The sequence below is a fragment of the Mirounga angustirostris genome, unplaced genomic scaffold, assembly GCF_029215605.1.
Source record: "Mirounga angustirostris isolate CCGP_5_RB_7025 unplaced genomic scaffold, mMirAng1.0.hap1 SCAF_6, whole genome shotgun sequence".
In the NCBI taxonomy this organism is placed as follows: domain Eukaryota; kingdom Metazoa; phylum Chordata; class Mammalia; order Carnivora; family Phocidae; genus Mirounga; species Mirounga angustirostris.
Window position 1 is genome coordinate 42,953,011 of NW_026991714.1, and position 27,407 is coordinate 42,980,417.

Here is a 27,407-nt window from a genome sequence, read left to right on the forward strand (position 1 = left end):
GACATTTCACTTAGCATTATATCCTCTATCTCCATCCATGTGGTTGAAAATGGCAAGATTTCATTCTTTTTATGACTAATATTCTATTGTATAAATATACCACATTTTCTTTATTCATTAATCTGTCAATGGACACGTGAACTGCTTCCATAATTTGGCCATTATAAATAATGCTACAATAAACATAGGGGTGCATGTATGTCTTTGAATTAGTGTTTTCATATTCTTTGGGTAATACCCAGCAGTGGGATTATATGGTAAATCTATTTTTAATTTTGTGAGGAACATTCATACTTAAAGAGATATTATTATGTTAAATCATACTGATGTACTTTCACTCACCTGACAAACTTTTGATGTAAAGTCAAAGCCATTCCTCTAACTGGAGATCCACATATTTTTCTTGCATAAACTATATCCAAAATGCTATGCTAATTCTAAAATTTCTCTTTTTAAAGTGGAGTGAGAATTTAAAGGCAATTTAATCCTTCTGGATTTTTATACTTGTTTTTTCAAAGTTTTAAATTGCTTTGTCATACCTAACTCAATAGCAACTTTTTAAAAAGCAACTTGCCGTTACTGGAACATTCCAATACATTCAAATTTATTTTCACAGAAACAACAAATACCTTTTCCTTTTATGTTCATATTTTATCAATTTTCATAAATTACAAATTACAGTAACAAGTACAACAGACAAAAATATTTGAGAAGAAACATGGCTAATTCTCAGTATATATCTGCCTCAACTCACTGGGAACATGTGAGAGTATATTACAGAAGGAACAACCAGTGTGTATATAGTGAGCATGTCATAGGCATCAGTCAGTGTGTTTTCAGAAGAGCACCTGGTCATTCAGCACACTAGTTAGGAGAATTTGGTTAAGAGGTCTCCACTGCACCCCAGTGAGGCATTTAGCTCAGTTCCACAAATGCTTACTGATTGCTTGGGCACTGGATTTGACATTGGAGATACAAAAGACATGCTCTCTCTTCTCTAAGATCCTGCAAACCAATCTGGATGGCAGACAAAACACAAATGAGAGTTAAGAAGTAGGATGATAGATGCAAGAAGTGCATTTAGACAACTAAAAACAAAAGCAGGACTTTGTTTACCATGTTCACTGCTGAATCCCTGCTCTTGGAACTGCACCTGGCACAGAGTAAACCCTTTTAAATGTCCACTGATGGAATAAATAAGTGGATATGCAAAACAAGCTTATAATGGGAAAATCTTGGTATTCTACTCTTAGGAAAAGTTTAAATGGTTAAGATTTAAAGAGGCCTGAGAGAAATAAACTGTGTACTTAAATCAAGATAAGGTATAACTGACAGGTATCTGATGGTTAGTAAAAGAATATGTTGCTAGGAGACAGAAGGTAATTGCCAGAGGCTGGGATATGGGAAGAATAGAGAGTTATTGTTTAATGGCATAGAATTTCAGCTGGGGAAGATGAAAAAAGTCCTGGAGATGGATTGTGTTGATGGTTGCACAACAAAGTCAATGTACTTAATGCCACTGACTGTATATTTAAAAATGGTTAAACTGGTAAATTTTATATTGCATGTATTTTACTATAATAAAAAAATTAAGTAATATGCAGCTTCAAAGAGTGGTTGTAATTGTGAGAGCATCAGCACAGGAGAGGAAAGAAAGAGCAAGATAACCCTTAGTCCTTAAAGTCTTCAGAGGCAAAACTGGTACAGAGGTCAGGATGGAGGCAGGATGAGATGCATAAGGGAGTTTATGGTAAAGAAATACACTTGAAGAAGTACTTAGCATATTACCTGACATGTGGTAGGTGCTCAATTTGTATTTGCCTATGGAGGCATTATGATTGAATGAACTAAGTTGCAACCTGGCCCAGGATTGGCCCTGTCATTTTTAGGTCAGAAATGGGTCTGGGCTGGCTGCCCTACTTAGCTGCTGCTTTTATCTTCTCCTCGCTGATTTCCTACTTACTGCTTCTTTTTAGATTTAATGATTTGGTGAGTTCAGCTCAGGTGCTGCAAGCCAACCGGGCATACAACGAGAATGATGTGGTCCTAATGAGGTCCAAAATTAACATCATCCTAAAGCTCTACCTGCATTCTGAAATCCCTCCAAGGCTGAGGGTAAAGGGGATTCCCACTCCTCTCTGGGCTTTTGCCAAGAAGCATTTCTTCCACAAGAACTCTGAAAGCACCTCCTAAGTCTTGGGTCAACCAGATGTCCTTTACTTAGCAGTTGCATGAAAAGCTGCTGCCTTCTGGGGAGGGGGTGGTCTTATAAGTCCTGGGGGTCAAGAGAGGTTTTCTGTCTTCCCTGGAGCCTCTGCCAGTAACAGGCTCCCACTCTATGGGTAGGTGAACATCTCTGAATCCCAGAAGGATGCCATCCTTGCTGCCATTGCAGAGGGCCACCTAGATCGGAACATCTTCCACGGGACTATCATGTCTCTCTTCCCTGTCATTATGTACTTCTGGAAAAGGTAACTATTTCCCCTTGCCCAAGGACCATGAGAGCAGGAAAACACATTTGACTTTCTAGAGAGTCTTCTGTCTTCTTCTAGCCCTCTGCTTCACAGTTCCCAGTCTGTTGGGAACTACAATGGTGTATTCTTATCCTACTTGATACACTCCATCCCTCACACTCCCACGCTGAAACTGAATCAGAGGATGGAAGGCCAATTAAGACTGAGGATCAGAGTGCCAGACCCCCACCTCCCCTGTGCTTGTTTGGAAAAAGGATGTTAATTTTCTTTTTCTTTTTTTCTTTTTTTTTAAGATGTTAGTTTTCTTAGGCATAGGTTCCTCACTTAAGAATGAGTATGGACCAAACTGAGTGTTGTTGGAGTGGGGGGTGGGGTGGGAGGGATGGGGTGACTGGGTGATAAACACTGGGGAGGAATTGTGCAAGACTGTTGAATCTCAGATCTGTACCTCTGAAACAAATAATGCAATATATGTTAAGAAAAAAAAAAAGAAGAGGAAGAAGAAGGTAGCAGGAGGGGAAGAATGAAGGGGGGGGAATCGGAGGGGTAGACGAACCATGAGAGACGATGGACCCTGAAAAACAAACTGAGGGTTCTAGAGGGGAGGGGGGTGGGAGGATGGGTTAGCCTGGTGGTGGGTATTGAGGAGGGCACATTCTGCATGGAGCACTGGGTGTTATGCACAAACAATGAATCATGGAACACTTCATCTAAAACTAATGATGTAATGTATGGGGATTAACATAAGAATAAAAAAATAAATAAGAAAAAAATTAAAAAAAAAAAAAAGAATGAGTATGGACCATAGCTACCTGGGAAGAAATTCTGTCAAGGTTAACACAACTGTACTTGTGCTTAAGGAGCTTCACTCAGACAGTAAGACAGAAGAGTTTTATTCTGTTATGTCCAAATCCCATAATTACCATAAGAGGCACAGTTGCTAGACACTTCCATTTTCAAGAGGAGCTTAGAAATTTAGGAGTTTCTTTTGTTGTTAAAGACTTATTTATTTGAGAGAGAGAGAGTGAGTGCAGGGAGGTGGAGAGGGAGAGAATCTTCAAGCAGACTCCCCGCTGGGCACAGAGCCAGACACTGGAATCCATCTCATGACCCATGAGATCATGACCTGAGCCAAAACCAAGAGTCCATCACTCAACCAACTGAGCCACCCAGGTGCCCCAGAAATTTAGGTTTTTATGTCATATCTCCCAATGTTAAAGTGGCAAATGTGGCAGCTAACTCAAAACTAAAACATGGTGAGGAAATTATGAAGGCCCAAGAGCAAAAATGAAACAAACAAAATATCTGCAGGACAAATGCAACCTGTGGCTCACTGGTTTCTAACCTAGCCTGTCAAGGTTTGGGTTGAGACACTGGCCCAGGTTCTCCCAGATGGTTATTGACTCTTATAGTGCACTGTAGCGCCAGCTTACACCTTCCACAGAGTGAATGACAGTGCCCTGTATGACAGTGACCAGAGGACAACCGGCTGAAATGTTCCAAGACAGGGCTAATTAGGATATTTAGATTATGATGTGATTCCAGCTCTTAGGGGACGCCCTCCCCCCCACATACACATACATGCATAAATGTTACTTTATTAGAAGAGAAGGATAAAGGTTGCTTACCAATCTCCAACCTTTATTTTAAAATCTCTATGAAACTAGAACTACCCTACAACCCAGCAATTGAACTACTAGGTATTTACCCAAAGGATACAAAAATACAGATGTAAAGGGATACATGCACCCCAATGTTTATAGCAGCATGATCAACAACAGCCAAACTAGGAAAGAGCCCAAGTGTCCATCAATTAATGAATGGATAAAGAAGATGTGGTATATATATGCAATGGAACACTACTAAGCCATCAAAAAGAATGAGATCTTGTCATTTGCAACAACGTGGATGGAGCTAGAGTGTATTATGCTAAGCAAAATAAGTCAGTCGGAGAAAGACAAATACCATGTGATTTCACTCATATGTGGAATTTAGGAAATAAAACAGATGAATGTTTGGGAAGGGGAAGAAAAGAGAGAAGGAGAGAGGGGAGGCAAACCATAAGAGACTCTTAATGATAGAGAACAAACTGAGGGTTGATGGAAGGAAGTGGGTGGGGGATGGGCTAAATAAGTGATTGATATTAAGGAGAGCACTTGTTATGATGAGCACTGGGTATTATATGTAAGTGATGAATTACTAAACTCTACTCCTGAAACCAATATTACACTATAAGTTAGCTAATTAGAATTTAAATAAAAATTTGGAAGAAAATATATAAATAAATATAACTCAGTTCCATTTAAAAAAAAATAAAATCTCTACGATAATGAATTATTTAATACAGGATTGAAAGAATTAAAAATCAAGGTTCAAGATAACCGGTTTATCCTTTGAACACCAATTGTTATCTAGCACCAAGTCTAAACTTGATTCTAGTTCTACCAATCAGGATTAAATAGAAATTTGTCCTGAAACTTTCTAGAGAATCAAAAACCCCTGAGAAATGCATGCTACATCTGGCTTGAATCAGTGCTCAGCACTGCCTCATACCTATTTAGGAAGTATAGGAGTGCTTCAGGGAGGCTTTGAATCCCTAATCTTTATGCAACTGGTTCTTCACTTACTTTCCTATATACTCCTATATAAAGAGTGTTATATTGCACAAACTGTGTCTACATATGTTATCCCAGATGAACCTCTCAACAGCCCTATGAGGTGGGTGAGGCAAAGTGTTATTATCCCTATTTTATAGATGAGTGAATTGAGGTTCAAAAGGGGTAAGAGACACCTAGGATCACTTGGAAGTGGTAAAACCAGGATTAGAAACCAGGTCCATAGCAAGTGGAATGAGAGAAACCAACTGTGATCAAATAGAATGCCCCTTGGAGAAGGGAAAGAGGGCACCCCGTTAAGACCATCAGAGCAAAGGCAAGATAGAAAATAAATCCAATCTTAGCCAAGACCAACCTCCAAAGGGTCCAATGCAAGGGTAGGCTCAGGGACAGCAAGGCGTTAGGGGCCAGGGAGGAAGAGATGAAGAGTGTTGTGAGCGATTCCAGGGAGCAACAGTTCTCAGGTTGCAGTGGGTATATGAATGCAAGTTCATGTGAGGAGCAGGGGTCTACTCCAGGGAAAGGGCTGCTGGGAATGTGATGACGGTGTCACGACCTTCGGTAAGGGACAGGATAAAACCAGGGATTGGGACCTGGGAGGAAACCAGTCAGACACTCTGGCTGCACCAGGTGAAGTTAAGTGGGGAGCTCATAGTCTGATGCTCAAGCAAGCATCAGAGAGATTGACCCCTCCTCAAACCTGGATATAGCAGATTCTTTACAGACTCCATTCACTGGTTCCAGAAGGGAATCCCAACATACTGTCCATACCAGGTCCTCAGTGGAGCTAGGCCTAGACACAGAGAGGGCTCAGAAGAAGGGCCCCTGACAGGCAGAACTCCAAGGCCAAATCTTTCCTCTTCTCTATTGGACACTCCACTCTCTGTGAGGAGTGGTCTTGACCCAGTTGCCCTATGCTCAGTGTTCCAGCCTCCTCAGCTGGTAGCTTTCTCCATGTGACCAGAAGCCAATCTTCTCACAGGTTTTGTTCCTGGAAGGCAACCCGCTCTTACTTCCAGTACAGGGGGAAGACATACAAGGATAAACAAACTTCTCCTAAGCCCATGCACAAGTATTCTCCTTGGAGTGGAGGTAAGCTCTACCATGACCTATAGCCCCATTCTCTAGCAAATGAGACTCATGAAGGGAAAGCAAGGGTCCAAAGGACCAACTTAAGACTTCATAGAGGATATTTCCTGGAGGGGTGGGCATCTCATTAACTTCGCTCTCAGAGAAGCATTGAAGTGTGTTTTATCTGTTAATATCAGTACCAGCAAAAGGGTATCCCACCCATGTACCACACTCCCCAGCAGTACCTCTCAATAGCCTCAGGATGTAGGTCATGGTCCATGTGGTGGGTAAATGGAGGTGGTGACTTGCTTTACTGCTATTTAAGAAGCCCCCTGTTCCAACTATCTCCAGAAATCCTACCATTTGAAAAGCATCTGTTTTATAGTGTTGTGAGAAAATTAAAAAGTGGATGTAGGGTATGATTTTAATGTGGTAAATATATATATATATCTTTATGCATATATATAATTTTTATGAGAGCATGGGAAAATTTCAGAAATAAATTGTTAATAGGATTATCTCTGTATGGTGTGATTATGAGAGATTTACATATTTATTATTATATTCTTAATATGTTATTCATATGTTGTATATTATTAATATATTTATAAATAAGCAAATAGATATGTTTGAAAACATATACAGACATATGTTTTCTTAGCAGAGCAGTTGAACTCAATCCCTTTCTTAATATCTGCACTGAAATCAATACTTAAGCAAAAGGAAATTTTAAAGAGAGGGAGGAGGGTGCACAGAGCAATGCCTTGAGAGGGCAAGGCTGGATGTCACTGCAGTGAAGGTTCTGAGAACCAAAGAGAACAGGTCTGTGAGTCTGAAAACAGTACCAGCATCAGAACAAAATTTGGAGATAAGACGGGAGTCTTAAAGACACCAGAGAATTGTCCTGTGAGAGAACTGAATATTCCATGGTTTTAGCTCAAACCTGTGCAGTTCTCATGTCCATTTTTACAGATACTTAACCCTGCCCCCCTTCCAGCCTCCTCACAAACAGGTATCCCACTCCCTTTGGGGAATACAAATGAGGCCTTTGAAACTTAACCCATCCCTAGCTTGCATGAACAGTGGGAGAAGCAGCTCTGGCTGGTTGTAGAGCTAAGTTCCTGCCCCTCTGAGAGGTTCCTCACTTAAGTAGGAAATAAATCCTCTACCTCCCTGGCTACAGCGGCCCCAATGGTCAATGAATGTTGCTCATTATCCTTGTCTCTGCCTTGTAAAATGTCATACCAGTAGACAGAAATCAGCAGTCTTTGCAGTATGTGGGGAAAAGTGTCCCTGGGGGTACAAAGGGCTTATTTGGGGTGAGGGTGGAGGGGTGGAGGTGGGGCATAATAAGAGGGAAAGGAAAGGGGAGTGAGCAGGCAGGGTGGGCAAATGATACTCAGAAGAGCAAGAACATGTCCCTTAGTGGCAACCAAAGAGCTTCCACCTTTGGCTCATTTCCTATTGCTGAGCTCCAGGGAAGTAAATCCCCAAATCTTTTCTGGTGTCTGAAATTGGAAGAGGGTAACAGGATGCCCTAAATTAAGGGGTCAGGGCACTTGGGTCCCTGGCCTGAAGAGTCACTGTGTATGAGCTGAGGGACCTTGAGCATCTTGCTTCTCCTCTTTCCACCCCAGACCCCTGACCTCAAATACAGAGGTCTGGATTTAGATAATGTCTATCATTAACAACCTATACTCCAGGGAATATTGTCAAGAACTTCCTTGCTTACATATAAACATTTATTTTGTTGGGTGTTATAAGGGATTTTAATACTCCCTCTCCTTCTTCTCCAGGAGACCATGCCATCTTAAGATTCACCTTACTCAGAGGTATTGAGTGGTTTCGGCCTCAACAGCGAGAAGTAGTAACAAGTCCAGTTCAAAATTGTGAGTTGGAGTTGGAATCCCACTGATCTAACTACTTAGATGGTGACTCTAATCCAGTTTGGCCAATCTCCTTATTGACCACAAGGAGACTGAGGTCCCCAAAATGTGAAGCGATTTGCTCCAAACCACACAGCATGTGAGTGGCAGAGATGGGATGAGAAGCAGGTCTCCTGACTGTCTTTCTGGGGCTCTGAGCACAACTCTCATCTGAATAATTCTATCTTCCTAATTCTTTTATAGCCCCTTGAAGGCAGGTGCCTTAAGTTTCTCTGTATCTCTGCTGGCTTATCTGTGTGTGGTGTGTGATCTTTGTGAAGAGACAATCATAACGTCCCAATTGTTATTTTCCCCTCCCTCTGAGAGCACCTGCTGGCTTGAACAGGACCTCTACCCCATACCTCCTGCTTCCTGGAAGTGCCTGCTACTGATCGTCTTATCCCTGTAATAAACACTCTTGTCCTAGCCTCCCATATTTGAGCCATGTTATATCCTTTTTCTCCCCCATCTTCAGCCTCAAGGAGTTAATCCCACTTCCAAGTATTAAAGTTGCCTTGGTTGCCACATGGTCTCTCCTGACAAGCTTTTTTTTTTTTTTTTTTCTATACCAATTGTTCACTTCTATTTCCAGGTTGGAGATACTGCTTCTCTCTACTGCTTATAGACATAAAATGCCAGCTTGCCTCTTCTGCCCATTTGCATATGTCCCCTCATTGCTTAATGGGGAAGGACACTATGGAATATTGCCCATGATCCATAGGGTCCAAACAGCCCTAAAGTTCTGTGATTCTAGTGTTCATCTGGCTTAATCTCCTTATGTTACTTCCCTGGGTCTATGGGGTTGGCATCATGACCTTTGCATCCAGATAAAATGTCTCCTAAGACCAAAAGTTTTGCAGCATTCAAACCAGGTCTCCTTAATGTCCCTGGAGCATCACTGCTTCACCTTCCATTTCCCAACTCCTTCCCTGAAGGTGTTTCCCTGGAAGCTGTTCTGGGATGGCCTTCCTGGGCTGGAGGCCCTCCAGTGAGTGCCTGTGCCCTGAGTTCTGAGGCAGTGCTTCTCTATATTTATCTTTAGCTTCATCTAGCAACCTTACCCCATCAAGACATGTGCTCTCCACCACGCAGCTTTGTCCTATCCTAGGGTAGACATGAGTCAGAAGTCCTCTTCCTCAGTTCAGAGCTGCTTTGTCCAAGTGTACAATGGGAGATGGGGGAGAAACTTCCCAGAGACCTAGCTCCACATCCTGACACTCCTTAGCATATGGAAACCAAGAAGTTGAGCTTGCTTCTTCCAGAGAGTCCTATAGTCAAGATAGTTAGGGAAGGGTTTCTCTGTGGGTATCCCAACTAAGACAGGCACTTTTAGGAAGTTGGATCCCCTGACCCACCTTCCAGGAGAACATTATTGCTGTGGGAAGAGTACCTTAGATGATGTTTTATTACCAGCCTCCCTAATACTCCAGCCTTCAAGGTAAGGTGCATAAAATGGGAAGAAGAAGAATTGTTCTACTGGGCAGGATATTGGCAATAAAAGCAAAAAGGACTTGAGCCTGTCAAAATCTGATTCAGCCTAATTCACTTCTGTACAACCACCAAAGTGGAATTAATGCTAAGTTAGGGCTCTGAGAAAATCCCCAGGAAGTCATGGAAAACACAACTGGGCCAAAGAGCTGCTTGAAAGTCAAGGTTATAGATAGGAGGCTCCGTGACTAGAAGGCCTGGTTTCCTCACCAGCCATCCCATCTTCTCAGACCTTCTATAAGGCCAACAGGAATTTAGAGCTGCCCCAGTATCACTTGCCTGTGCTGGTGCCTGGAAGGCAAGAACTTTGGAGTTCTTTGTACAGAAAGACAATGCATAGCTTCAGGGGTTAACAGTTCTTAGAGAGGAAGGTGAGAATAAGAATGCAAGGAGCTCTATCCTGAGGTCAAAGGGTTTTAGTTTGGACCACTGCCATTCCTAAAGGGAATGACAGCAACAAACCAGCAGAGTATGCCAGTTACCTCATTGCCATTCTAATAACTGGCCACTCTTCTCTCTTCCTTCAGAACAAAATTACCTGGCACCAAAAAGGAGAAAAAGTAGTCAAGTCAGGCTCAATGGGATGTCAGCCCAGACATGGTAGGATGGGACTTCAGTGGATAAGATGTGAGCAGAGAGCATGAACAGAAGCACCTCTACCCTCCTTGATCCTGGGGGTCCTGTCAGAGATGGTCTTTCCACAATGGGCATGTACCAGATCACCTAACTCTTGGAGTCAAAAGACCTGAGTCCTTAATTCACTCTGGAGCTGCATGGCCTTGAGCAAATCTCTGACTCATGGTTGTCAAAGAATCCCATGACAAATGTATGTAGATGGCATTAAACACTCTAGTAAACAAGGTGCTGTTTTTATCAACAGTAAACAGATGGGATCTTAATGCTAGGATCTCCCATTTGGACAATGACTCACATCCATTCTTAGGAAATCCTCACAACCCTGTTAAAAATTACTTATTTTTAAACAGATAAAGAAACTGACACACACAGAAGGTAAGTGGCTTTCCCCAGATCACCAGGTAGTAAGTGGCAGAGTCTGGACCAGAACACACCACTTCTGAATCTTTGGCTAGTTCTCATCCCATGGTCACCCTCAGGGTGGCCAGAGCTTCCTAACTTAAGACAAAAATAAGGAAAGAAAGAAAAAGAAGAAAGGGAGGGAGAGAGAGGAGGAGAGAGAGAAAAGGCAAAAAGGAAAAGAGAAAAAGAACATGAAATTCTTTTTATAATACTATGCAAGTCAAACAAAACTTGGCTGTGGGCAACATTGGCCCACAGACCAACAAATGCAATCTTTGTTTTAAACTTTTTCTTTCCCCTTGTAATTATATTTGGGTCCTGGGTCTATCTTAGAAAATATTAGAAGGGAGGAAGAGAAGTCCAAACAATAGGCCCATGAGGGTCACTGGCATCAAAGGAAAAGGCCAGGGAAGGATGCTGGCCTCCTCTAGTATTAGTGTTCTAGCTAACATAACAAATTACCAATAAACAACACAAAATTACTATCTTACGGTGCTGTAGGTCAGAAGTCTGACCTGGGACTCATCAGGTTAATGTCAGGTGTGCAGAACTGCATTCGTCTCTGGAGGCTCTGGGGGTGAATCCATCCCCTTGCTCATTCAGGTGGTTGGCAGAATTCAGTACTTGTAGTTGTAGCACTGAGGTTTTGTTTCCTTGCTGGCTATCAACCTTTCTTTGCCTGACTGAAAAAGCCTCAACTCCTTAATGACATATTATATAAGACCACTGACAATTTGGCTGAATCTGGATTTCCAGATTCATCTCTTGCCTCTCTTCCTCATGCCTTCCATTCCCCAGCAACATAGTGTAAAACGTCCTTCCCTCTCCCACTCCACCTGGTGATAAGAGACATCGCAACAGTGACACCTCCTGGTTGTCTCCTCTCTTTTCCAACCATTTCCTCTGCTTCTGTAACACTTTTTCTCCCTCTTTGGAGATCCTTGTTTATATAGATCCCTCACCTACTAAACTATAAACCTTTGTAGGACAGAGACCATGTTCTGTTTTTCTTTATGCCTCCAATACCTAGCATAGTGACATGCAGATAATAGTTGCCCCATAAATACATGCTGATTGCATGAGTAAATGAACAGTGCTAGGTTTGGGAATATAGAGGAAAAAAGAGAATGTGCACTTTATGCCTGCCCTGACCTTCCAATTAATTATGCTGACTTCACAATTAGTGTAGACCGTGATGTTTACCAGAAAAATCAAATCAGTAATCAAATCTAATTGTGACTAGCCCATTAAAGAAGAAATATCAAATTTTCCTTATGAATTTTTTTTTATGTTCCAATAACTCTTGATACTTTAAGAACTCTCTATTTTTTTGAGGAAGTTCATACAACCCATTCAAACTAAACAGTAACAGTAAGAGGCAGGGGAAAACAGCAAGAGAGACAGAGATCCACCTTCCACCTTCCATCTTCAGAAGCCTTCCAGCTGCATGTGTCAGGAAATGACATAAAATCTTCCCTCTTTTTACAAAAGTGTGAAAAGATGTCTGTCCTTCATTTTGAAAGCCTCCAACTGGTCCAAAGTGTTGCTGCAGAGGAAGGGGCAGTTTGTGTGTAGTATCTCGGGGTGCCAGTCCTCACCCCTATACTTCAACCAGAGCTGCAGATCATTAACCAGAATAAAAGATGTCCATATTCGCAATTGGTGGGCCTCCCACACTCTTCTTAAAGGAAAGGGCACAGGAAAACAATATGTTGCTCCCCAGAGGCTCTTAAGGTCATTTTCAATTCAAGAAATTCATGGAAATATTACTTCCCATTCTGGATTAAGACCATGGACCAGCCAGGCCCATCCAGAAGCTCTGACACATGGGCCCTCCCCTGAACAACAGTCCAGGCCAGGAGGCCCGGCTGCCATTCCTATGAGCGCGTGCTTTTCCATGAGGCAGGCTGGTTTTAAGTCCCATCTCCACTGCTTAGTACCTTTGCAATCATCAGCAAATTACTTAACCTTGTTGAGTCCCAACAAGTGCAAAATAAAGATGTTAATGTCTACCTCCAAGGTTTGTTTGAAAACCAACTTGGAACAATGTAGGCCAAGTGCACTGCATGGGGCCAGGCACAAAGCTGGCAGAGAGGACATTGGTTGCTCCCCCTCTTTCTACCTTTTCCCTAAATTTCCTGGAACATGAAGGAAATGATTGACCAGGAGTGACATAGTTGAAGAGTTAAATCCTGAAAAAATTCTGAATGCTTTTCTTCATGTGGTTCATGAGCATTGATTAGCCAGGACATCCACAAACCCATGAATTTCTGTGTAATTTCTACATAGTCACTTGGAGGATTTCTTTATGTCCTATGAATCTACTATTAATAAGAGGTAAAATTTTTTTTTTTTCCTCCTGAGCCCCTAACAGATACTTTAAAATATCCAAGGCCCTTCATGGACCATTTACTATGTGAGAGCTGGGATGGAAATCACAAGATTTATTTTACAGGTGAACTAATGGAGGTCTGTAGAGAAGTCTCTTTTTGCCTCTTGCTTGCATGGTTACTGAGAAATAAGATGTAACTCTTATCTTTGCTCCTAAAGTGTTTTATTCCTCTGGCTTCTTTCAAGATTTTTTCCTTTATCTTTGATATTCTGTAGTTTGGATATGATGTGCTTAATTGTAGGGTTTTTTGGCAGTTATTCTTGGTGTTCTTTAAACTTCCTGGATCTGTGGCTTGGCTTCTAGCATTAATTTGGGGAAATTTTCAATCGTTATTGCTTCAAATATTTATATTTTTCCTTTCTTCTTTTTCTGGTTTTCCCATTACATGAATTTGTATTCCCATTTGTAATTGTCCCACAGTTATTGGATGTTCTCTTCCCTTTTTCCAGTTTCTTCTCTTTTTACCTTTCAGTTTTGGAGGTTTCAATTGACAAAACCTTGAGCTCAGATTTTTTCTCAGCCATGTGCGATCTACTAATGTGCCCATCAAAGGCATTCTTCATTTCTGTTCAGTTTTTTTTTTTTTTTATCTCTAGCATTTATTTTTTATTTTTTCTTAGAATATTCATCTCTCTGCTTACATTACCCATCTGTTCTTGTCTTTTGGCCACTTTTTGCATTAGATCCCTTAGCACAGTGGTTTTAAATTTGTGGTCTGATGATTCCAATATCCCTGCCATATCTTGATCTGTTTCTGATGCTTGCTCTGTCTCCAGACTGAGTTGTTTGCCTTTTTGATGTTGTTGTTATTATTATAATTGTTTTGGGGAGGCACAAACTGCCCATATATGACAGCAAACTTAATCATAAGTATCATATGTATTTTGATAGAACAGCTCTACCAAGTGGCTATTCCCCTGCCTCTCTCCCCTCAGGTCTCCCTGTTCCCTGAGACACAACAATATTGAAATTAGGCCAATTAATAACTCTACAATGGCCTCTATATATTCAAGTGGGAGGAAGAGTCACATGTCTTCCCACTAGAAATGATTAAGCTTAGTGAGCAAGGCATGTCAAAAGCTGAGACAGTCTGAAAGCTAGGCCTCTTGTAGCAAAGAGTTAGCCAAGTTGTGAACACAAAGGAAAAGTTCTTAAAGGAAATTAAAAGTGCTATCCCAATGAACACACAAATGGTAAAAAAGTAAAATGGCCTTATTGCTGATACAGGGAAAGTTTCAGTAGTCTGGATAGAAGATCAAACCAGCCACAACACTCCGTTAAGCCAAAGCCCAATCATAGCATGGCCCTGACTGTCTTCAATTTTATGAAGGCTGAGAAGGGTGAGGAAGCTGCAGAAGAAAAGTATGAAGCTAGCAGAGTTTGGTTCATGAGGCTTAAGGAAAGAAGCCATCTCCATAACATAACAGTGCAAGGTGAAGCAGCAAGTGCTGATGTAGAAGCTGCAGGAAGTTATCCAGAAAAACTAGCTATGATAATCAATGAAGGTAACCACACTAAACAACAGATTTTGATTGTAGATAAAATAGTCTTATATTGAAAGATGCCATCTAGAACTTTCATAGCTAGAGAGAAGTCAAACCCTAGCTTCAAAGCTCATTTGTTAAGGGCTAAAGTACCTGGTGAATTTAAGTTGAAATCAATACTCAATTTCCACTCCAAAAATTCTAGGGCCTTCAAGAATTTTGCTAAGTCTACTCTGCCTACGCTCCATAAATGGAACAACAAAGCCTGGATGATAACATATCTTTTTATAACATAGTTTACTGAATATTTTAAGCCCACTGAGACCTATTGCTCAGAAAAAAAAAATTATTCCCTTTAAAAGATTACTGCTCATTGACAATACACCTGGCCACCCAAGAGTCCTGATGGAGATGTACAATGACGTTAATGTTGTTTTCATGCCTGCTAACACAACATCTATTCTGCAGCCCATAGATTAAGGAGTAATTTTGACTTTCAAGTCTTATTATTTAAGAACTACATTTCTTAAGGCTATAGCTGCTATGATTCCCCTGATGGATCTGGGCAAAGTAAATTGAAAACCTTCAGGAAAGTATTCACAAATGAACATTAAGAACATTTGTGATTAATGGGAAGAGGTCCAAATATCAACATTATCATGAGTTTAAAAGAAGTTGATTTCAACTGTCATGGATGACTTTGAAGTTCAAGACTTCAGTAGAGGAAATAATGGTAGATGTGGTAGAAATAGCAAGAGAACTAGAATTGGAAGTGGAGCCAGAAGATGTGACTGAATTGCTTCAATCTCATGGTAAAACTTGAATGGATGAGGAGCTGCTTCTTTTTTTTTTTTTTTTTAAAGATTTTATTTATTTGACAGCAAGAGAGGGAACACAAGCAGCGGGAGTGGGAGAGGGAGAAGCAGGCTTCCCGCGGAGCAGGGAGCCCAATGTGGGACTCCATCCCAGGACCCTGGGATCATGACCCGAGCTGAAGGCAGACGCTTAACGACTGAGCCACCCAGGCGCCCCGAGGAGCTGCTTCTTATGGATGAGCAAAGAAAGTGGTTTCTTGAGATGGAATCTACTCCCAGTGAAGATGCTGTGAAGGTTGTTGAAATGTCAACCAAGGATTTAGAATATTGTGTAAACTTAGTTGAAAAAGCAATGGCAGGCTTTGAGAGAATCAACTCCAATTTTGAAAGAAGTTCTCCTGTAGGTAAAATGCTATCAAACAGTATTGCATGCTACAGAGAAATCATTTGTGAAACAGTCAATCGATGTGACAAACTTCACTGTTGTCTTATTTTAAGAAATTGCTGCAGCCACCCCAGCCTTCAGCAGCCACCACCCTGATCAGTCAGCAGTCATCAACATGGAGGCAAGACCCTCTACCAGCAAAAAGCTTATGAATCTCTGAAGGCTTCAATCATGGTTAGCGTTTTTAGCAATAATGTATTTTTTTAATTAAGGTATGGACATTGGTTTCTTAGACAAAATGCTATTGCATACTTAATAGTTTACAGTATAGTGCAAACATAAATTTTATATGCAGTGGGAACAAAAAAATTCACTTGACTCACTTTATTCACATTATTGTGGTGGTTTGGCATTGAATCTACAATATATCCAAGGTATGGTTGCATAGTCTCATGATTAGATCGTAGGCTTTTAGTGAGCCTGTGCTGCTGGGCTGTCAATTTTGCAAATGCTTAGCAGTTTTTCCTTTTTTTTTTTTTTTTTTTTTTAATCTTTACCCATTTAGGTGGTCCAGGATGGCCAGAGGAGGCTGGATTTGTGTATTTGCCTTCTCCCATATGGAAGTCTAGAGTAGCTGGAGTTGGCTATTTTTCTTTCACCTGGGTTGGTTAGACTCTGATAAAACCCCAATATGTTAGATCTGGTAAAATAGTTTCTCTTGTGGGCATGCCTTTCTCAGAATTCTCTGGTGTGTTCAAAATGGTTACTTTTTGCCTTGCTCTCCTGGAAGCCCAAAGGGATTTTTCTCTGATCTTTACTGTGAGAACCTGGTAGAGTTCCTGGAGGTAAAATGCACAAAACTGTGAGTCCTGCCCCTGTGATTGAGTCCTCCTGGATTTTGTTTTGTTTTGTTTTGTTTTGTTTTATATCCCCAACTTGTCCTTACAGAACCTCTAGCAATTTATCAGTTGCAGCTTGAATTTCTTCCCCCATTTTTGGTTCTCACTGAGGTGGGTTTCTGCTCTGATAAGTTGAGATTCTCTGTACTCACCTGTCTGTTTCAGTTTGCCCTGTGATCTTCCTCCTTTGATCTAAGAAGGCTTGTTGATTTTTTAGTTTGTTCAGTTTTTTTACTTATTGATAGAATGGGGTGATGACTTCTAAGCTCCTTACATGCTGGATCAGAAACCTGAAGTCCTGGGAGATTTTTTAAAAGATTGAACCTAGGCCCACAAAGGTTCTGACTTAATTGGTCTGGGATGGAGCCCAAGTGATTCTAACATAGAGCCAGGGTTGAGAACTACTGACAGGTGCCACATACATTTTACTGCTGAAGGAGAGAAAATAGGCAATGAGAATGAGTACAGAGGGCTTTGTCTTCTTGGTCATTCTAGTCAGCCTTCTCTGGGCTAGATCCAGTTTTTTGGTATCATCAAAGGAAATAGCTACATGACATTTTACATCTTTTAAAATATATTCACAGTGTTGTACAGTCATCAATACAAACAATTTTAGAACATTTTTTGTGATCTGCAGTTCAACTTGGGGAGTACTGCCATCTTAATATTAAGTCATCCAATCCATGAACATGAAGCATCTTTCCATTTAGCATAATAACACTGAGACTTATATAATCTTAAAACAAAAATCAGCATTATGGGTATGTCTTGCTTTCTATAGCAGCTGAATTTGGTAATAGTTGAATAAAAATCCATCCTTATATCAAATTATTTTCTTAATTAAGACTTTATTTTTAGAGCAGGTTTAAGTTCAGGGCAAAATTGGGGAAAGGTACAAAGATTTCTCATATACTCCTACCCCACACACATGCATAACTCCCCCATTATCAGCACCCCCACCACCACCACCAGAGTGGTACATTTGTTACAACTGATGAGACTACGTTAACACATCATAATTACCCAAAGTCCAGAGTTTACATTAGAGTTCACTCTCGGTGTTGTACATCTAAAGGGTCTGGACTAATGTATAATGACATGCCATCATTACTGTATCATACAGAGTATTCTTACTGCCCTAAAAAGCCTCTGTGCTCTGCCTATTTATCTCTTCTCCCTTGATAACCCCTGGCAACCACTGATCTTTTTACTGTCTCCATAGTTTTGCCTTTTCCAGAATGTCATATAATTGAAATCGTACAGTATGTAGCCTCTTTATATTGGCTTCTTTCACTTAGTAAAATGCATTTAAGGATCCTCCATGTCTTTTCATGACTTGACAGATCATATCATTCTAGCATTGAATCATAGTTAATTGCCTGGATGTCCCAGTCTGTTTATCCATTCACCTACTGAAGGACATCTTAGTTGTTTCCAAGTTTTAGTAATTATGAATAAAGCTGATGTAAATATCCATGTACAGGTTTTTGGGTAGACATGTTTTCAGTTCCTTTGGGCAAATACCAAGTGGCATGACTGCTGGATCATATGGTAAGAATATGTTTAGTTTTGTCATCCAAAATGGCTGTACCAGTTTGCATTCCCATCCACAATGAATGAGAATTCCTGTTGGTCCACATCCTCACCACCATTCAGTGTTGTCAGTGATCTAGATTTTGGCCATTCTAGTAGGTGTGTAGCAGTGTCTTGTTCTTGTTTAATTTGTATTTCCCTTATGACATATAATATGGAACATCTATTCATATGCTTTTTGTCTATCTGTATATCTTCTTTGATGAGGTTCCCATTAAAGTTTTTGCCTATTTTTTAATTAAATTATTCATTCCTTATTTTTGAATTAAGAGTTCTTTGTACAATTTTAGAGAACATCCTTTATCAGATATGTCTTTTCCAAATATTTGTTCCTGGTCTGTGGCTTCTCTTCTCATTCTCATGATACTGTCTTTCACAAAGCAGAAGTGTTTAATTTGAATGAGGACCAGCTTATCAGTTTTTCTTTCATGGTTGATATCTTTGGTTTTGTATCTAAAAAGTCATAGCCATACCCAAGGTCATCTAGGTTTTCCCCTGTGTTTTTCTTCTAGGAATTTTATCATTTTTAACTTTAAATTTAGATCTGTAGTATATTCTGAGTAAATTTTTGTGAAGGGTGTAAGGTCTGGGCTTACATTGATTTTTTTGCATATGGATTCCAGTTGTCCCAGCACCATTTGTTGAAAAGACTACCTTAGCCCTATTGTATTGCCTTTGCTCCTTTGTCCTTTATATGGGTCTATTTCTGGACTCTCTATTCTGAAAATTGATCTATTTGTTTTATCTATTGATAAATTTGTCTGTTCTGCTGATCTATTTGTCTGTTCTTTTGCCAATACCACATTGTCTTGATTAGTGTTGCTTTATTATAAGTCTTGAAGTTAAGTCCTCTGACTTTGTTCTTCTCCTTAAATATTATATTGCCAATTCTGGGTCTTTTGCTCTCCATATAAACTTTAGAATAATTTTGTTGATATCCACAAAATAACTTGCTGGAATTTTTATTGACTTTACATTTAACATATAGATCAAGTTGAGAATTGACATCTTGATAATATTGAGTCTTCCTATACACAAACAGAATATCTCTCCATTTACTTTTTTCTTTGATTTAATTCAACAGATTTTTGTAGTTTTCCTAATATAGATCTTGCACATATTTTGTTAGATTTATATCTAAGAATTTCATTTTGGAGGGTGCTAATGTAATTGGTATTGTGCTTTTAATTTCAAATTCCACTTGTTCATTGCTGGTATATAGGAAAATGATTGGTGCTTGTATATTAACTTTGTACCCTGCAACTTTGCTTTAACTACTTATTAATTCCAGCAGATTTTTTGTTGATTCTTTGGGTCTTCTACATAGATAATTATGTCATCTGCAAACAAAACAGCTTTATTTCTTCCTTCCCAAAATGTATACTTTTTATTTCCTGTTCTTCTCTTATTGCATTAGCTAAAACTTATAGTATGATGTTGAAAAGGACTGGTGAGAGGGAACATCCATGCTTTGTTTCTAATCCTAGTGAGAAAGCTTAAGTTTTTCACTACTAAGTAAGATGTTAGCTGTAGCATTTTTGTGGATATTCTTTATGAAGTTGAAAAAGTTCTCTATTCCTAGTTTACTGAGGATTTTTATCATGAATTGGTATTGGACTTTGCAAATACTTTTTCTGCTTCTATTGATATAATCACGTAGTTTTTTCTTCTTTTTTAGTCAGTTGATGTAATTGATTACATTAACTGATTTTTGAATATTAAACAAGCCTTGTATACCTGAGATAAATCCAACTTGGTTGTGGTATATAATACTTTGTATATATTACTGGATTAGATTTGCTATTATTTTGTTGAGGATTTTTGCATCTGTGTTCAAGAGAGATATTGATTATTTGTTTTTTCTTGTAATACATTTGTCTGATTTTGGTATTAGGATAATGCTGACCCCATAGAATGAGTTAGTATTCCCTCTGTTTCTATTCTCTGAAAGAGACTGTAGAGAATTAGTGTAATTTCTTTCTTTAATATTTGATAGAATTTACCAATGAACCCATCTGGGCCTGATGATTTTTCTTTTGGAAGTGTACTAATTATTGATCCAATTTCTTTAGTAGATATAGGTCTATTTAGATTGTCTATTTCCTCTTAGGTGATTACTGGCAAATTGTGTATTTTAAGGAATTGGTTCATTTCATCTAGGTTGTCATCTAGAGCTGTTCATAGTATTCCTTTATTATCCATTTAATGTCCATGGGATCTGTAATGATGTCCTCTATTTCATTTATGATATTCATAATTTTTGTCCTCTCTGTTTTTCTTAGTAGCCTGGCTAGAGGTTTATTGATATTATTGATCTTTTCAAAGAATCAGCTTTTGATTTTATTGATTTTCCCTATTAATCTCTTGTTTTCAGTTTCATTGATTTCTGCTCTGGTTCTTATTTATTTTTTTCATGCCTACTTTAGATTTAGTTTGCTTTTCTTTTTCCAGTTTCCTAATGTGGAAACTTAGGTTATTAATTTTAGGTCTTTCTTATTTTTTAACATATGCATTCAATGATATAATCTTTCATCTAAGTGGTGCTTTTACAGTATCTCATAGATTTTGATAAGTTGTATTTTGATTTTTATTTAGTTAAAAATATTTTAAAATATTTTCTGATTTTTCTTCTTTGACCTGTGTGTTGTTAGAAGTATGTTATTTTATCTCCAAGTATTTGGGGATGTTCCAGTTACCGTTCTGTTACTGATTTCTAGTTTCAATGCACTGTGGCCTGAAAGTACACATTGTATGATTTCTATTCTGTTAAATTTGTTAAGGTGTGTTTTATGACCCAAAATGTGGTCTATATTGCTAAATGTTCCATGTGAACTTGAGCATAAAGAGTGTTCTGCTGCTGTTGGTTGAAGTAGTCTATAAATGTCAATTATATCCAGTTGATTGATAGTATTACTGAGTCCAACTGTATTCTTGCTGATTTTATGCCTGCTGAATCTGCTTATTTCTTTTTTTAGATTTTTTTTATTTATTTTTGCGAGAGAGACAATGAGAGAGAGACAGAGAGCATGAGAGGGAGGAGGGTCAGAGGAGAAGCAGACTCCCTGCTGAGCAGGGAGCCTGATGTGGGACTCCATCCCGGGACTCCAGGATCATGACCTGAGCTGAAGGCAGTTGCTTAACCAACTGAGCCACCCAGGCGCCCTGAATCTGCTTATTTCTGACATAGGGGTGTGAAGTCTCCAACTACGATAGTGGAATTATCTATTTCTCCTTGTAGTTAATTGTAGTTTGACACTCTGTTGTTAGGTGCACACATGTTAAAAATTGTTACACCTTCTTGGAGAACTGATCCTTAATGCCATTATTTAATTTCCTTCTTCATCCCTAATAACTTTCCTTTCTTTGAAGTCTGTGATGTCTGAAATATGGCTACTCCTGCTTTCTTTTGATTAGTGTTAGCATGGTGTATTTTTCTCCATCCATTTACTTATAATCTATATGTGTTTTTTATCTAAAGCAAGTTTCTTATAGACAACATATAGTTAGGTCTTGTTTTTTGATGCACTTTGACAATTTCTTATTTTAATTGTTATATTTAGATGATTGATGTTCAAAGTGATTATTGATATAGGTGGATTGTTATCTACGATATTTGTTGTTGTTTTCTATTTATTGCCTTTGTTCTTTATTTCTACTTTGTCATCCACTCTTTCTGTCTCTTATGGTTTAAGTGAGCTTTTTGTATGATTTCATTTTCTTGATTTCATTTTCTCCTCTTTCTTAGCATATCAGTTATACTTCTTTTTTGAACTTTTTTAAAAAGTTTGCAATATAAATTTATAACTAATTCAAGTCTATTTTCAAATAATACTATACCACTTCATGGGTGGTGTAAGTTCCCTATACTCACAAAATAGTCCTAATTCCTCCCTCCTGTCTTCTGTATAATTGTTGTCCCTCAATGCATTTATATATACAAACGATAAGCATATATACATACATATATATATAACATACATACATATACATACATACATGTGTATATATATATGCACATATGTATATATATACATATAGTTGGTAAAATAATTTTTTTGCAACTTACATTAATAAATGTCCATGGAAATTTTTAACCACCTTCAACACATACATACAACTTAAGTGAAGCAAGGCCATATACCAAAAGTATTTCTGTTAAATTAAGGAGATAAATGTTTTTTAAAAATAGAATAAAGAAAATTCAAGGTGAAGTCATGTAATCTCAGAAAGAGAAAGACTTCCTAAGCATGACACTATGGTAAAAAACTGAAAAAAAATAATGATATATCGTTATACATAAAGATCTAAAGTTTTTATTCATCAAAATTTTACATAAACAAAATTCAAATATAATTTAAATGGAGGAATGCATAGAACATATTTGATAAAGGAATTAATATCATTAGTCTATATAAGAACTCCTTAAAAATGACAAAAAGTGAGCAGCTCAAATTTTTTTAAATGGAGAAATAACATGAACATTTACATAAAAATATTATTCACAAATGGAGGATATAAATTTTTGGTTTCAGAGTAGTCACAGAAATCCAAATTATACAGGAGAGTCTATTTTTTACCTACCAAATTGACAGAGATATTTGGGGGGGGGGTTTCTTCTTCTTTTTTTAAAATAAAGAAACTTCTTCTTGCCAGCCTGGGGGAAAAAAGACACCCTCATATAGAAAAAGGAGAAGTTTATGTGGTACAACTCTTCTGGAAAGCAATATGGTAATATAAAACAAAAATATGAAGACCCTTAAATCAGTTATTCCAATTCTAGAAATTTAACTCTAAAGAACTAATAATAGGTATTTACAAAGACTAATTTCAAAATAATTGTAGTGTCATTACTATAGAGAATTAAAAAAAAAACCACTAAGTGTCCAACAAGAAGGATGCAATTAAATAAATCATGGTGCAGGCTACAAACAAATATTTAATAAAATGAGAAAATATTCATGAATGGAAGTGGATACAGAAGCAGTATTATGCTATGACTCAAGCTATTATTAATAATATATATATATGAGTCCCAAATATTATTTGATAACTACATAAAGAATATGCATCTTTTGGGTGCCTGGATGGCTCAGTCATTTAAGTGTCTGCCTTTGGCTCAGGTCATGATCCCAGGGTCCTGGGATCGAGCCCCACATCGGGCTCCCTGCTCCACAGGAAGCCTGCTTCTCCCTCTCCTACTCCCCCTGCTTGTGTTCCCTCTCTCGTGTCTCTCTCTCTGTGTCAAATAAATAAATAAAAACAAAACAAAAGAATATACATCTTTATAATACCAGAAGTTTAACAGTAATTATTCTAAGTGTTGGGATTACAAGGTGGTATCTATTGTCTCCTTTCTTCTTTTCTAATATTAACTTTCCTGGAACCCCGAGTTGGCTCACTCCATTAAACATCTGCCTTCAGCTCAGGTCATGATCCCTGGGTCCTGGGATTGAGTCATGCATTGGGCTCCTTGCTCAGTGGAGAGCCTGCTTCTCCCTCTGCCTGCTACTCCCCCTGATTATTCTCTCTCTCTAACGAATAAATAAATAAAATCTTCAAAAAAATTAAGTTAAATTAACTTTCCTTCAGTGAACTAAAATTAAACACACACACACATTTAGACACATATTTCACATATTTCAAGCAACAACTATAATTTTTTTATTTGCAAAAGGATGAAGTTATGTGCTTAGAGTAGCTTCTTGGAATGTTATTCATATTAATAAAAGGAAGCAAATAAAAATAAGTCAAAAGATGTTTAAACAATCTTTGATAACATAATTGATAGAATATTATTCAGTCATTTTAAATACTATAAATCAATATTCACCAGTATATAAGACCAATTTTTGGGGGGGGACTCTATGCTTGTATATATTAAGTTTTTTAAAAAGCAGCATCACATCCGAAGGGGCACATGCACCCCAATGTTTATAGCAGCAATGTCTACAATAACCAAACTATGGAAAGAGCCTAGATGTCCATCAACAGACGAATGGATAAAGAAGATGTGGTACATATATACACAATGGAATATTATGCAGCCATCAAAAAATGGAATCTTGTCATTTGCAATGACATGGATGGAACTAGAGGGTATTATGCTAAGTGAAATAAGTCAATCAGAGAAAGACAATTATCATATGATCTCACTGATATGTGGAAATTGAGAAACAAGGCAGAGGATCATAGGGGAAGAGAGGAAAAATGAAACAAAACAAAACCAGAGAGGGAGATAAACCATAAGAGACTCTTAATCTCAGGAAACAAACTGAGGGTTGCTGAAGTAGAGGGGGGTGAGTGGGATGGGGTGGCTGGGTGATGAACATTGGGGTGGGTATGTGCTATGGTGAGCGCTGTGAATTGTCTAAGACTGATGAATCACAGACCTGTACCCCTGAAACAAATAATACATTATATGTTAATAAAAAATAAAAAAATAAAAAGCAGCATCACAATAGAGCAATACAATAGAATGTCAGTTATGCAAACTCTTCCATGCATGTAAATAAAGTGAGGTGGAATATGGAATATTAAAGTAGTTTGTTATCATAATGAGTGTATGGGTGGTTTTTTTTAATTTCTGATGCTCTCATGGTATTATTTATCCAATAATATGAATTATAATACAAATTAGACTTATAAGATACAACAATTCATCTTATAATAAATTTGATTACTCTTTTTAAAAATTAATTTGTATCTTAAAACTCAAGTTTATTTCTGTTCTGGTTATTTTTGACTCACCTTACTTATTTAAAAAAAAAGAAACCCAACACCCAACAAGTCTTGTTTTGCTTTTAATTCACTTCGCATCCAAGAACATACAAGAATCTGGACTGGAATCTGGACTGAAATCTGGAAGGACCCCAGCCTTGACCTGCCTTGGCCCTGGCTGTGTCATTGGGCAAATCATTGAACATATCTGAATCTGTGTTGCATCCACTGAATGGGCGTGACACCACCTAACTTGGGAAAGAGGCAGGTTGGTTGCTATTCACACCTTGGGGCTAGTAGAACTTCACCATGGAGGACCATGATTTCTTCCTTACCTTGGGTCACCAAACTGGAGAAGCAAACTGAAGACACAGTTCAAGGACAATGGCAAATAAACTCTGCCCTCTGGAGACTCTTTGCTGCCATGGATATTGGCACAGCAGTATGTAAGACCAGTGTTTTTTGGGGGGAGGACTCTTTGCCTTATTTCCCACTCACTAGTTTTTCATGTTGTTCTAAATGGCATAGGAGAAACGCCAGTCAGTCTGTAATTCTGGGGTGGGGAAAGAAGCTGCTTTTAAGGCCACTGACCTGCCTACAAGGGCTGCCTGAATCAGCCATGGGGGGATAAGGATGTACATACAGAGAGGAGGTCTTGGGGGGGTGGCTTCCAGTCTAGAGCAGAAATGAAGAGAAGTGTAATACGGTGAAACAGAGGAGACACCATCCGAATCCTCTCACCCCAGGTGGGTTTCCAGCACTGCAAGGACTACGTGGCTTATGTGTGAGCCACACACGAGGATGTGGATGGGAGCATCTACCAGGTGACCATCAGTGAGGAGTCACTGCCCGAGGGCCGTGGAGATTTCATCCTGGGCTATTAAAGCCACACGCACAGTGTCCTCATCGGTGTCACTGAGCCCTTCCAGATCGCGCTGCCCACCTCGGAGCCGGCCAGCAGCAGCATAGACAGCTCAAGCGCCAGTTCAAAGGATGAGGATGACAGTATCCTGGAGCTACTCGCACCCAAGTCCAGTAGCCCGAGCCCTGGCAAGCCCAAGAGACACCGTAGTGGCAGCCCAGGCCTGGCCCGCTTCCCTGGCCTTGTCCTGTGGCCCTCATCCCGTGACCGCCGCGCTGCCAGCCACAGCCCCTCACCCCGGAGCCGCCGCCTGCCCCGGGTGGCCCCCGACAGCAGCAATGACGGTGCAGCCAGGGCAGTAATGAGGAGCGACCCTCTGGTCTGCCCGGTCCCTGGGCCTTCCCACCGTCTGTGCCTCGAAGCCTCGGCTTGCTGCCTGCCTTGCGCCTGGAGACCGTCGACCCTGGTGGGGGGCGTTCCTGGGGACCTAATCAGGAGGCCCCAGCCCCCAGTAGCCAGGGCCGGCAGGGGCTGGAGGAAGGGGGTCTGGGGCCCTGAGGGTGGGTGGGCGGATGGGCCCAGGTGGCCGCCACTGTGCCCCGATCTCCTGCAAACCCACCTGTGTTCCTCTTGCTGCTGCTTGGCTTCATCCGCACCTGCCACTCTGTCCTGGCCAGGGGTGGCCAAGTGGGGTCCCCCAAACTCAGTCCTGGCACCTCAACTGTGACAATCAGCAAAGCCCTATCTGCCCCCATCTGAGATGGGGTGGGGGGGTTGCAATGCTGGAGGTCATCAATTAGAAATTAAATTCTCCAGCATAAAAAAAAAAAAATGAAGTGTAATACTGTGAAACAATATATTCCATATATCAGTGACTTCAGAACCCTGGGGTCCAGTCACCATCTTCAAGTGGCCAGGATGGTGATGCCACATACCCCTGTGGAATTGCTATCTTCTTCATAGACTAATTCAAACTTTCTAATAAATACCTTTATACTTCTAAGTGGGGTCACTTAATTAAAGTCAATAAACAAATTTTATAAGAACTAAAGGAGGGAGCCAGCTTGGCATTATGTCAAGGATGATTCAATGAAAGAATGCAAGTATTCTGTAGGCTGGAAAGCATTGTGCAAAAGTAATTCTTAGCCAGATAATTACAGTTTATGTAACTGCTAACCAGCTCTAGTGAGAAGGGGAAATGTATACAGAGGAAAAACCATAGGCTTCTGAGCCAGATAGGGTTCCGTTTCTGGGTCTTACGAGCTGTGTGATCCTGGACAGATCATTTACACGCTCTGCATCTCATTTCCCCACCTGTAAAATGGAGAAATAAAACTATCTTTCAGGATGATTGTGTCAACGTAAAAAATATGTAACAGCCTAATAAAATACTGGACACATGTTGAATAAATATGAATCCCAGCCCACCACCACCACCACCATTCTTGTGCATTGTCTACTTATTTTCACAAGTCCATTTATCACATGATAAAGCATGTCACTCAGCCATGTCTTGGAATCTCTTGGAGGGAAAATTAAGGTTTTTTTATTTTTTGTGTTTTTTTAAAGATTTTATTTATTTGACAGAGAGAGACACAGTGAAAGAGGGAACACAAGCAGAGGGAGTGGGAGAGGGAGAAGCAGGCTTC

At 39.5% G+C, this 27,407-nt stretch overlaps 1 protein-coding gene and 1 pseudogene across 1 annotated transcript in view; both read left to right on the forward strand.

The window, feature by feature from the left end:
- The window catches only part of RGSL1 (regulator of G protein signaling like 1), a 134,843-nt gene extending 125,590 nt beyond the window's left edge, over window positions 1-9,253 (forward strand). Inside the window, exons 18-22 of the mRNA XM_064595523.1 lie at window positions 1,977-2,115; window positions 2,347-2,471; window positions 6,072-6,181; window positions 7,957-8,049; window positions 9,128-9,253. Of these exons, the coding sequence (XP_064451593.1) occupies window positions 1,977-2,115; window positions 2,347-2,471; window positions 6,072-6,181; window positions 7,957-8,049; window positions 9,128-9,198 (538 nt within the window). The 3' untranslated portion in view covers window positions 9,199-9,253. The remainder of the gene's footprint in view (window positions 1-1,976; window positions 2,116-2,346; window positions 2,472-6,071; window positions 6,182-7,956; window positions 8,050-9,127) is intronic.
- A 5,050-nt stretch (window positions 9,254-14,303) lies between these two features.
- On the forward strand, window positions 14,304-27,194 carry LOC135364819 (phosphatidylinositol 4,5-bisphosphate 5-phosphatase A-like; annotated as a pseudogene).
- Window positions 27,195-27,407: the final 213 nt, after the last annotated feature.